Here is a 12,121-nt window from a genome sequence, read left to right on the forward strand (position 1 = left end):
TTAAAAAATCATTGTTTGTTTCCCCATTTTTCCCAATTCCCCTTGAAAAAAAAATTCAAAATCGAAAATTTTTTTTTTCAAAAACCGGTTGCAATGCATTCAAATGAGCGCAAATAAATGTTGAATTGATGAAAATTACTGAATCTATCTCCCTTAAGTGCAGTTTTGACCTCTCTTATGTGCTTTTCTTGTTATTTTTAATAATACACGAGAAAGGCACCATCACGGCTAGGTGGATTATCCTGGGTTTTTTTGTATTTGATTCTAGATTCCTGCCTAAAATAATCAATTTATTTGAATAATATTTTGGAGCTCATTGAGAGGATCAATGAAAAAACGGGACAAATTAAGGATTTTTTAGATTACGGCGGTACAGCACAATAAGGTCTAAAAAACGGGACTGTCCCGTTAAATACGGTACGTATGGCCAGCCTATGCGAGAACGTCACCCTCTGCCGGTGGTGGATGATCATATTGCACGGCTGGATCGGAGTGCAATCTGAAGTAAATTGGACATTAAGTATACGAAGTTTGATACTCAGTTTGTGTGAAGACGTCGAGGCAAACGAGCGAGGCAAACGTCGGTGAATTCGATGAACGACAGTGATCGAGGGAACTCGTATTCCCATTGCAGAGGAAAGTATGACATACGTTAAAGTATCAAAATCTGACATAGGACTTTCTTTCACTAATCGAAAAACAACTAATAATTGGTTTAGATATATTAAATTGAGATAAATTAAATAATGTCCACTACACATTCTTGGATGTGTGGCTTCTCACAGAAGATTTACAAAGAATATCCCTTCAGCAGTATTCTTAACATATCTAATGAAAATGCTCTTGGTAGGATAACGAAAAATGGGGAACATGCACTTTTGTTACAAAAATAAAACTTTAATCGGTCCAACAAGGAAGAAACTCAATTTACGCTCCCAACCCAATAAATCCTATGAAGACTTTTATCATTCACTATTGGGCTGCAGATTGCTGGGCAGTTTATCAATCTCAGGATCACACAAATGAATAAAATGGTATCTGACTTCATTTGACGAAAATTCGCTATTTAACAATGGTCGACAACTACGACGACAATTTAGCTCCCTGACGATCGACCGTGACTAGTTGTTGTGTAAGCTGTGCAGTTTATCACACGAGGGCGTATTGATGTGCTGCGCTTTGTAATACAGATCCCGGTCGCCGAAGTTGCGGGCCTTCATTAGCATGGTTTCCTCTGTGTTTGTGGATCGCAAAAAATAGACAAAAATAAATCGAAATTTTTGGTCAATAACAATTTAATGCTATTCGCAATAAGATGATCCACATTTGGCAAACGGTGTAGAAGATATACCACACAAGGTTCAGTAGCAATTTTGCACACTTACTATAATTTCGTTCCCGATAACACGAGTGCTTCAGATTGTTGAGATACTCTTCCTCGACGGATGCCTCGAGACGACCCACGGATCCTTGATACTCCGAGTGGAAATTTTCTTTCACATAGTACGGGATCTTAAGTTGATTGGTCTTGCGAGCAACAGAGAATTTTCTAAAACAAAAAACCATATTTTTCAAAATCATGGAGCTTGATGTCAAATTTTGTTTCGCTCACTGGCTAGGTGTCAAACTGTAGATTGGATCCGATATGAAAAACGACGACATCATTGAGAGGCCAATCAACAGAATTATTGGCAACAGATTGATAAATGCTGCATATCCCGACTGCGTCTACAACAAAGTAAATGTAAGGTTTATTTTACCAAAATTAAATATTCCAATCTGACAAACCTCTCTGTGCTGTTGCTGATGTTCAGCCCGATGAAACCGGCGCTGCCTCATGTAAACGTGCTGAGTGGGAATATTTCCTCCGAAGAACATGTTGAACAACTCCTCGGCCGTAAACTCCGTTTCGAAACCACGCGAATAAGCGTACTCGTACTGGGCACGGGTTCTTCTGGTCGTGGTCGGATGTTGCTCATCGGCGCCGTACAAATCATACGACTTACGCTTCTCGGCATCGGTCAATATGGCCACCGCATTCCCGATCGCTTTGAATGCCTCCGCCGACCCCGGGGCCTTGTTCTTATCCGGATGCAACTGCAAGGCCATTTTCTTGTAAGCCTTTTTAATGTCCGTGTCGGTCGCTTCCTTCGTAACTCCTAGCACCTCGTAGTAATCTTTACATCTGAAATAAATGCACATTTTTATTGGAAATAGCGAAATTCATCCGCACAACCCACTTTTTGATCCGCTTGACTGCTTCCAGCTGTTCCGGTGTGTAGTCCGCTTCGGGTGCGGACTCAGTTTTTGGTGCACTCGCTCCCGCGGCCGTTTGTCGTTGCCGCAAGCCATCGTCCGATGCGTTTCCGGAAGTACGCTTCGTGTACGCACCACATTTGATCTTCTCCAGCAGCTCTACAATCAGACATAGGATGGTCAGTAATAATCATTTGCTCATGAACAAAATGCATATTGGCAAAATTGATCAAAGTAACTGTGTTTAGGCATTTTAGTCTCCGAATCTGTTTGCTATCTTATACGGATTTGAAAATACTTTTTCCCCTTTTAAAAAACTTTATTAACTGTTGAATTTTATAGACTCATACAAACATTAGTTATTTATGGAAAAATAAAAATAGTAGAAGAAAAAATGAAGGAAACGCTGAATTTTAAGTAAATCTGGATAAATTTATTAAGTAACCAACGCATAGATTTCCAAAGAATATTTTTGAAAACCTCCTAAAGAATTTCGACTAAGAGATAAGCTTCGTAACTCCTGAAGGCATTCTCAGATGATCTTCAAGATTTCACTTAGAAATAAAAGTAAATAATAAGTAAATAAATAGTTAATCTTTTACCAGTATTCAAAATAAATTTAAAAAAAAAAGTAAAAACCGTTCAACCTGTTACTAAAATAAACGCTGTTTAGTTAAACCTTTTAAGTGCTTATTTTTACTGTTTTGTGCATTTATTTTAGTAGCAATAATTTTTCAACAGACGATTACAGACATTGTATTGGGAGTTCCTCAATCATTGCAATGCCTTGATGCCACAACATGTCTGCAATTTGCATCATATATGAATAGCTTTCACAACTTTTGTTAAATATTCGATGTACGTACAAATGCATCAATGAATATTAGCTACCTGGTGGTAAGTAAACTAAAAGAAGTTCTTGACATTATACGAATTTATCAAATCTTTGGACCAATTCATTAATTACAATCAATGAATTGGTCCAAAGATAATTTATCTGAAATTTTTGTAACATGAAATTCGAGAAGCTACGTTGGAAAATATTAAACGTTGTATTGCATTATGACACAATACAATCATATTGTAAAAGACCAGCATTTTTGCTAATCTTTCCCCACTTTGTGTATTGATCGCCATTTATCACGTAAAAGTCCTTTCAAATATGACGCATCCAAAAATATACTTCAAACATCCCAAATGTGGTAACGAATCATGTAAGGAAATATTAGCTGATAAATATTAACGACATCGGTAATGTGGAATAATGCTACGTCATGTAGGGATCGCCCTCTTATCTAATTACGCATCATTCCACCAGTTCCTGCTCACCTTCGGCTCGCTTCGTTGGATGCAAACTCAACGATTTGGAGAGCAACTTTTCGGCCTTCTCTATTTTTCCCTCGGACAGGTAGGACACAGCCTTCTCCACGCAGGCCGCGGCCGCTTTCCGGTTCATTGCTGGTTAACTTTTATCCTTCGCTGCTCTTAACACGTTCCTGGTTTCAAAGCTAATGACGAACTTCACTGCAAGATTCCCCTACCACTTGAAAATCGGTTTTTGCCTGCGAACGTCTTACTGTTGGTAACCAGTATTTACACTATTCGAAGCAAGACTACACCAAGAATACTGTGCTAGATATGAACAAACTAAAGATTATTAAATCACTCCATTATTTCCAAATTTAACTATTTTTTCTCACTTTTCAGGAACGAGACGAGAGCAAAGAAATAAAAACATCACGTCAGTGCGATGCGAAACGTCACGTCAACGTCAGACTGGAATGCCCAGCTGGGATTGAGCACACTGTTTGAATTGAATTGAAAAATTATAAAGTATATAACGCTCGTAACGCCATTCACGAAAGCCACAGACAGGGATGCCAGACATATTCAGACACGGTCTGTATTTAAATCTAACACTCAGAATTGAGAATAAACGTGGATAGGTTAACACTGCCAGAAAAAACATTTCGATTTTCATAAGCGTTGCCTTATGAAACCTTATGAATTCATTTTATTTTCGTTTCATAAGGTACCACTGAAATCCATAAGTCTGCCTTATGAAATTATTAGCTTTTTCTTATGAAAAATCATCATAAGGTAATCTTATGAACGAACTTAGTTCATTTTAACATTCATCCTGACATTTGTCAAAACAAAAGTATCTCGCAGCAGTCCGATTTTTCCATGCAAGTTAATACTTAAAAAAAATGTAAAACACATCGTGAAACCGCTTCCAGCCAGCTGCGATCCATCCCAATAAGTTAGACAAGACTGCCAAAACCGAGGCCAAAACAGTTTGCTCAAATTCATCAATTTCAGGGATCAACCTACTTCGTCAAAGTATACATCGCGCGTGCTGTGTTCCTGATCAGGACATCATGCAGAACGATGTTTTCAGCGTAAGTTTGCATTGATTTAAATCATCACTAGTTAAAAATTAATTTTCCTCATTAATCCAGAAAAGCACGATCATCTGCATAAGGCGAATCGGTACTCACAGAAGCTCTCCAACTCGCAAAATGAAAGCGACTTCCTTTCCTATACGTCGTGAATCCGGTTATCAAAACAAGCACTGCATCCACCTAATTATACCTTTTCGAAAGTGCAGCTGTTATGAATACCCAAGTTTGTCCACACGATCGAAGTCTCAAGACGACCAAGCCAAGAATATTCTGTGAAATCATATGCCTCGGTAACAAACAGTTGAAGAAGCGTGTCGTAGTTTACTTTGTTGACGGGCACCCCTGGCGCAGTTCTCGCTTGATTACCAAGGAACTCCTTTTTACGGTATTGAGTTTCATGGAGCTGCTGACGGTAAAAACGGGAAAGTAATTTTCATCAGGTTTTCGAGAATACTGTTGAAGCAGACCAAACAAAATTTAAACTGATGATTGGACACAGCAAAAGCAGTAAGATACTGTCAAGTGTTTAAGAAATATAGCCAAATTACAACTTTCTCATTTCTAGGACAGGAAAAAGATAATATCGGGGGAAAAATTATGTCTGTAACGGCCTGCAATTATCATTTGACACAGCGGAAGCAGACAAACTCAAGCACAACACTTGTACTCGATACATCGGATCACGACAATAGCAACGAAACTTCGGTTAGTAGTTGAACATAATACTATCCAGTTTTCCGCGAGCGGTAATGGCCGCCAGCTTGCTTGCGGTTCAGTCTCTGATTTGACGTTTCTGGAGGTCAACTGCACCCACCATTCGAGCATTTTGATCAATGTGGTATATAAGAAGGCTTGAATTCACTGCATCAGCACCTTCTTATATGCAACATTGGTCAGAATGCTCGGAGCGGTGGGTGCAGTTGACCTCCAGACACGTCAAATCAGAGACTGAACCGCAAGCTGGCGGCCATTACCGCTCGCGGAAAACTGGATAGTAGTTTAGTAACTATCCAGTTTTCCGCGAGCGGTAATGGCCGCCAGCTTGCTTGCGGTTCAGTCTCTGATTTGACGTTTCTGGAGGTCAACTGCACCCACCGCTCCGAGCATTTTGATCAATGTTGTATCCAGTTTTCCGCGAGCGGTAATGGCCGCCAACTTGCCTGCGGGTTAGTCTCTGATTTGACGTTTCTGGAGGTCAACTGCACCCACCATTCGAGCATTTTGATCAATGTGGTATATAAGAAGGCTTGAATTCACTGAATCAGCACCTTCTTATATGCAATATTGGTCAGAATGCTCGGAGCGGTGGGTGCAGTTGACATCCACAAACGTCAAATCAGAGACTGGCCCGCAGGCAAGCTGGCGGCCATTACCGCTCGCGGAAAACTGGATAAGAAGGTGCTGATTCAGTGAATTTAAGCCTTCTTATATACCACATTGATCAAAATGCTTGAAAGGTGGGTGCAGTTGACCTCCAGAAACGTCAAATCAGAGACTGAACCGCAGGCAAGCTGGCGGCCATTACCGCTCGCGGAAAACTGGACATACCTGAAATTGTGAATAAACGTCTTTTTCTTATCCATTTCAGTCAAGTTACAAGGAGAATCAAAAGCTGCTCCACCTGACGCAGATCGACACGGAACTGCGAATGTCGCCTGGAAGGTGGTAACGTTAATTAGCCATTGCTAACTAGTTCCTTGGTAACCAAGCGAGAACAGCGCCAGGGGTTCCCGTCAACAAAGTAAACTACGATTCAGCTGGCGTTGCTGGTGAGTGCCGAAAAGGGATATCTATTTGTGTAACTATATAGCGGTTGAGCAACGAGCGAAATGAGCGCTACAGTGACCGGCAGACACGCATAACATCGCTCTGCATGAGAAGCAGTTGCTCCAGATTGTTCAGCACCTGATGACTTGACTTCGGAGGATTGATCATTCATATATAGTCATAGCCGGAAAGTGGTATATTGAGAAGGATTCATCACGCCAGCTCGTCGCTCATCGTGCCGGAAAAAGAATTTGTTCTCGATTTCAGAAGAGCTCTTGATAATTGCGAAAAATTCTTTGATAATTGTTGATGTTGTTTTGAATGTCCTACCGTATGAGATAAAACTATTTATTCAATTCAATTTCAATAGGTATGACATTTAATTCTGTCTCAGCTAGATAAGCAAATTTAATTCTTGAGTTTTTTTATAGGTGGTTCACTTTTACATGATTTCAATCTCGAAGGTCATCATGAAAGTATTTATTAACGCATTTGCCCAAAAGTACACGCGGCGGTCCCCACAGGAAACGACGCACCGCGCTTTTTGCTGCCCGTATACTCGATTCTTATGGGGAGATAACATTGCGGCGTTTCTTAAGGTGCGGTTGTTCCTTTTGAATCTGAAACGCCGCGTGGAATCTTGTGCAAATGCGCTTTTGGAAACATCACAACAGCCGCGCGGTGTATCGTATTGACAGCACCCTACAATACCTGTATGAGAATTTGTTGACATTAGTTCTTTTGGGCACAAGCATGATGCAACAATACGTCGAATAATCTGTCAGTGAAAAGAATATACAACATCTAATTATCTATACTGTATTAATTTAAATATCCTGCCTACATATTTCAACAAAACGTAAGTATTTACTATGGTTCCACTCATATGTTCAATATATGTAAATAGATGAATTTATTTTAACCACAGATGCATGAAACCGGTGACTCCAAGCAACGAGGAAAAACCTAATCTTCCATTAGCACAACACCCAAAACTCCCACATCCATCCGCAGTCTTTTATGCCATAACAAAATTAACTTCGAATTATGGCGAGCATCAGGAAAACAACCAGCTTCGAAGATTCCAGTAAGTCGGAAACCTTGGACATGAATGGCTCCATTGATTTGAGTGCTTCGTACATATTTTCACCCACTACGACAAGCAAAATGGCCAAGATTTAAAAGAGATCAATGTATCACAAATGGGAATCAATAATAGATGACGATTCGAACGAAGTAAAGAAGGACCGAAAGATGACTGGGACAGCCAAGGGAGTCAAGAATCTCCGTATTACCGTCGTTAACGTCGTCACAGGTAAAATGTTGATATGAAAGAATTTAATAATTAGCATCTCACTCTCGATCTCACTCATATGTGATGTTCGGTAATGATATTTAATTGTACGTATTATTCAATTTGCATTCATTCATTCGTTACAGCTCACGTGATAATCATCCACGGATTAAACAGGGATAAGATGATCGAGGTAGAGCAGGATTGCAAATTCGTGTACGGAAACAAAAGCTTGAAGATTACAAATGCAGGAATCGATTGAAAATTAAATGCCCGGAAGAAAACGCTGTCTTCAAGGAAGTAGTTTCTCCGATAAGGAAAATATACTCCTGCATGAGATTGAACGGGAAAATAGCGATAGAGAACGCAACGAATTGAGAACTATTCGAGGTATAAATTAAGAAGCTTTCAGAATCGGATCATTCGCTGCCAGATGACGAACCCTGTGTCAGTATTATGACTTCTATCGAAGAAGTACAATTTGTACGGTTCGTGGTCATTTGGCCGAACGCCGTTTGCCGAATAGTTGAAATTCGTTTCCTTTTTAAGTGTTTGAAGCAATGCGAAGCCAGATCATCTCTGAATGAAGAATAAACCAAAAAGGAAGAAAAAAGAAAAAAAAGAAGAATGGAGAAGGAAAAAGGAAGAAAGAAGAAGGATGGAGGAAGAAAAAAGAAGGAATAAGAAAGAAAGAAGGAAGAAAAAAGAGGGAAAAAGAAAGAAGGAAAAGGGCAGAAGGATTAAGGAAGAAAGAAGAAGGAAGGAAGACGGAAGAAGGAAGATGAAAAAATAAGTAAGAATGAAAAAAGTAGGAAGAAGGAAGAGAGAATAATGAAATAGGAAGAAAGAAAATGGAAGAAGGAAAAAGGATGAAGGAAGAATGAAGAAAGAAGAAGGAAGAAGAAAGTAGGAAGAACGAAGAAAAAAGAAGGAAGAAGGAAGAAAGAAGGAGGAAGAAGGAAGAAGAAGGTAGGAAGAAGGAAGAAAAAAAAAGGAAGAAAGAAGAAGGAAGAAGGAAGAAAGAAGAAGGAAGAAAGAAGACGGAAGAACGAAGAATGAAGAAGGAGAAGGAACAAAGAAGAAGGAAAAATGAGTAAGAAAGAAGAAAGTAGGAAGAAGGAAGTACGAAAAGGGAAAACGGAAGAAGGAAGAAAAAAGAGGAAAGAAGGAAGTAGGAAGGAGGAAGAAAGAAGGAGGAAGAAGGAAGGAGAATTAACAAAGAAGAAGGAAGAATGAGTAAGAAAGAAGAAAGTAGGAAGAAGGAAGAATGAAAAGGCAAGAAGGAAAAAGGAAGAAAGAAGATGGAAGAAGGAGAAAGTAGGAAGAAGGAAGAATGAAAAGGGAAAAAGGAAAAAAGAAGAAGGAATAATGAAGAAAGAAGAAAGAAAAAGAAAGTAGGAAGAAGGAAGAAAAAAATAAGGAAGAAGGAAGAAAGAAGGAGGAAGAATGAAGAAGGAAGACGGAAGAAGGTAGATGGAAGATGGAAAAAGGAATAAGAAAGAAGGAAGAAGAAAGAAGAAAGTAGGAGGAAGGAAGAAAGAAGAAGGAAGAAGAAAGAAGGAAGAAAGAAGAAAAAATAAGAGAGATAAAAGAAGAAAGAAGGAAGAAGGAAAAAGGAATAAGAAAGAAGGAAGAAGAAAGAAGAAAGTAGGAGGAAGGAAGAAAAAAGAAGGAAGAAGAAAGAAGAAGGAATAAGGAAGAAAAAAGAAGGAATAAGGGAAAAGGAAGAAGCAAGAAGGAAAAAGGAAGAAGGAAGAAAAGAAGGAAGAATGAAAAAAGAAGAAAGAAGAAAGAAGAAGGAAGGAGAAAGGAGGAAGAAAGAAGAAGGAAGAAGGAAAAAGTTCTCTGTTCTCTGCCCACTTTTCACATCTCACTTCTCATTACTCACGTTTCATTTCTCACTCTTCGCTACTTATAAGCTGAGGTCAAATTTTTTAACTATTCGGCCAAATGGAAACCTGCTAAGGCCGTCATTTCCCCTATGTTGTATGCGCATGCAAGCATAATCTTGTTACTCATATGATTTGTTTCTAATGTGCTCTAATCATTTCCAGGATTCCAGGAACCGTTCAGCTGACCATGAAAAATCTACTGTTACTACGTAGCTGTTATTCCGCTATATGGAAAGTGATAGCATAACGTACGATGGGATTAATGATTCAGTGAATGAACAGTCAAAGTAAAACCAAAGCTACTCGAGCAATTAAATATTCGAGCTTCGTACGCATAACGCATATCTCGAACGCATATCTTCGCACGCATAAGCTTAATTATAAAAGCTTTATCTTGTATATTATGTAAGTAGTTTATTTCAGTTCAGTAACTTGAATTTGAGAATGATCTTATATGCTTGCTATTAGACTAGCATGGCTTGAGGACATTTAGTCGAATGACGTTTGTTCGAAAGACATTTCATCGAAAGGACGTTTAGTCGAAGGGACATTGGGTCCAGTGGACAGTTTGTCCAAAGTTATTTACAGCATAGATTTTTTTATTCTTTTCGTGGGTACACCTAGGTTTTTTTTACGCGGTTGGAATTCATTAATTTCTCGGTTAACCTGAACTTTTGCAGCTTTTCAAATACCCCCTGAATTTTCTTTGATTTTTTTGTGAATTTTTTGGTGGGGTTAACTCATTGCTTCATTGACCCTGAAGGTCTTAAACGACCAAAACCAAACCGTGTAAAAAAAAACCTGGGTGTACTCTTACTTTCACTTGGTCGGGCTTCAGCCAAACCGCACCAAGCGGCTTTTTGACTGACTTGTGATATTTTGTTCATAAAAGGAAAACGGAAAGTAATTAATGTCAATGTCAAAAAATAGTAAATTTTTCATAATGACACAATAAGTAATTAGTTCAATATAAAAGTCGATTCCATTAGTTAATAGTCAACCGAAACCTTAATTTCGACCAAATGGCTCTTCGACGCAATGTTTTTTTTCTATTAAATTTCATTCGACCAAATGGTGTAGATTCGACTGGTTCAACTCTGGGTTCAACTATTCCATTAGTATTTAATTAGTAACTTTTCAGATACGTATTTTGACACGAAGGAGGATTGCAGTGTCTCGTACTTGACTAGATGCACCAAAACAGGACACTTGGATTTATTTAAACAGACACGAGAAAGGATTTTTGATTTAGTTATTCGCAGTTTCGGAGATTCACTTTCCGGGAGTGATCAACGATTAAGATATAGTGACACTCCTGTCGCCCAGAAACAAATTCTACAGCAATGTTGTTTAAAACAGTGAATGTAACCCATTCTATTGAAGCGAATGAAATAAAAATATTATGTATCCAATATAATATCTATATTAGGTTTTGGCCTTTCTCATTTTTAACAATAAATTTCAAGAAAAGTATCATACTGCGATAAGATGTATTTCATTAGGCTGCCTTATGAAATTTCATAAGGTTTCTTAATGGTGTTCATACGTCAACATTGGGATAAATATAAACATTCACTATGGCTCTAGTTCATCCGAAGTTCATCCAACATCATAAGGTTGCCTTATGAATTTCAAACCGATTCCTTGTGGCTAATTTTCATAAGGTAAAATAATGATCTTCGAAAGGTTTTTTTCGGCAGTGTTTTATTTTAATCATTTTAGTGATTTGTCTCATTTAAACATTGCATAGAATAAAAAATATACTATCAGAAATTAAAATTAAAACTAAGGTAGATTTGTGGTTGAATATATTAAATTGTATTACTGAAAATCGTTATTCACCATTCAAGTAGATAGAAGTTCTGCAGCGCGGCGTATGGCTTCAATTATTTTCCAAACGTACGAATACAATTCTCTTGCCAACGCATGCTAATTGAGAAAATTCAACATCGTAATTATATCTTTTGCAGTTTCAAACGATGAGTCCTAATGCGGGGAGCAAAAAACAGAGTCTGGATCTAACAATAAGTAATGAAAGCCACCCAGAAAGCCATCAATCGGCGGAACATATTCGTCGGACGAAGGCAGAACTCAAGCTGATCGGGCAAAAGGCTATAATAAAGGCAAACTAAAAGTGTTTTTCCAAAAAGAGGGTTTTGATGCTGAACCAGGACAGGTTCAACTTAAAAACATCTACGGTAATCCGCTACATTGGATGGAGAGTGTGCGTGCTGATGTTCAATGACAATGGTGCTGAGCGTCGGTGTCTGTGGGACACAGTATCTGGTGCGATTTTCCCAGGGTTTGGAGTAGTGCATTCGGTACCGTACAATTGCACCAGGAATGGCGACGAAGGAACACTTCCTGACCAAACATGCGCACCAGAGCAGGAGGAGACTCTTATAAGGACAAAGGGAAGTGGAATAGTTCGAGGAGTCGCATTACGATGCCACTTTTGAGTCCTTAGGATTGTTCACTGCTGGGTTGCGGGAATACCATTGAGCTGG

General features: G+C 38.8%; 1 protein-coding gene and 1 long non-coding RNA gene across 2 annotated transcripts; one reads left to right on the forward strand and one right to left on the reverse strand.

Moving 5' to 3' along the window:
* Window positions 1-707: 707 nt before the first annotated feature.
* LOC134227719 (dnaJ homolog subfamily B member 1) lies at window positions 708-4,054 on the reverse strand. The gene is made up of 7 exons (XM_062709375.1): window positions 3,957-4,054; window positions 3,586-3,888; window positions 2,241-2,415; window positions 1,789-2,185; window positions 1,613-1,728; window positions 1,386-1,549; window positions 708-1,234 (listed from the first exon to the last, which is right to left on the reverse strand). Exons 2-7 carry the CDS (start codon window positions 3,710-3,712, stop codon window positions 1,122-1,124), a joined length of 1,092 nt encoding a protein of 363 aa, XP_062565359.1. The 5' UTR covers window positions 3,713-3,888; window positions 3,957-4,054; the 3' UTR covers window positions 708-1,121.
* Window positions 4,055-4,522: 468 nt separating this feature from the next.
* LOC134227720 (uncharacterized) lies at window positions 4,523-8,304 on the forward strand. Its single transcript, XR_009983742.1, has 7 exons — window positions 4,523-4,658; window positions 4,719-5,168; window positions 5,227-5,366; window positions 6,250-6,798; window positions 6,860-7,287; window positions 7,357-7,743; window positions 7,869-8,304. It is a non-coding gene; the product is annotated as an uncharacterized LOC134227720 (long non-coding RNA).
* The last annotated feature ends 3,817 nt before the right edge of the window (window positions 8,305-12,121 follow it).

This window comes from Armigeres subalbatus, chromosome 3, assembly GCF_024139115.2.
Source record: "Armigeres subalbatus isolate Guangzhou_Male chromosome 3, GZ_Asu_2, whole genome shotgun sequence".
Taxonomy (NCBI): domain Eukaryota; kingdom Metazoa; phylum Arthropoda; class Insecta; order Diptera; family Culicidae; genus Armigeres; species Armigeres subalbatus.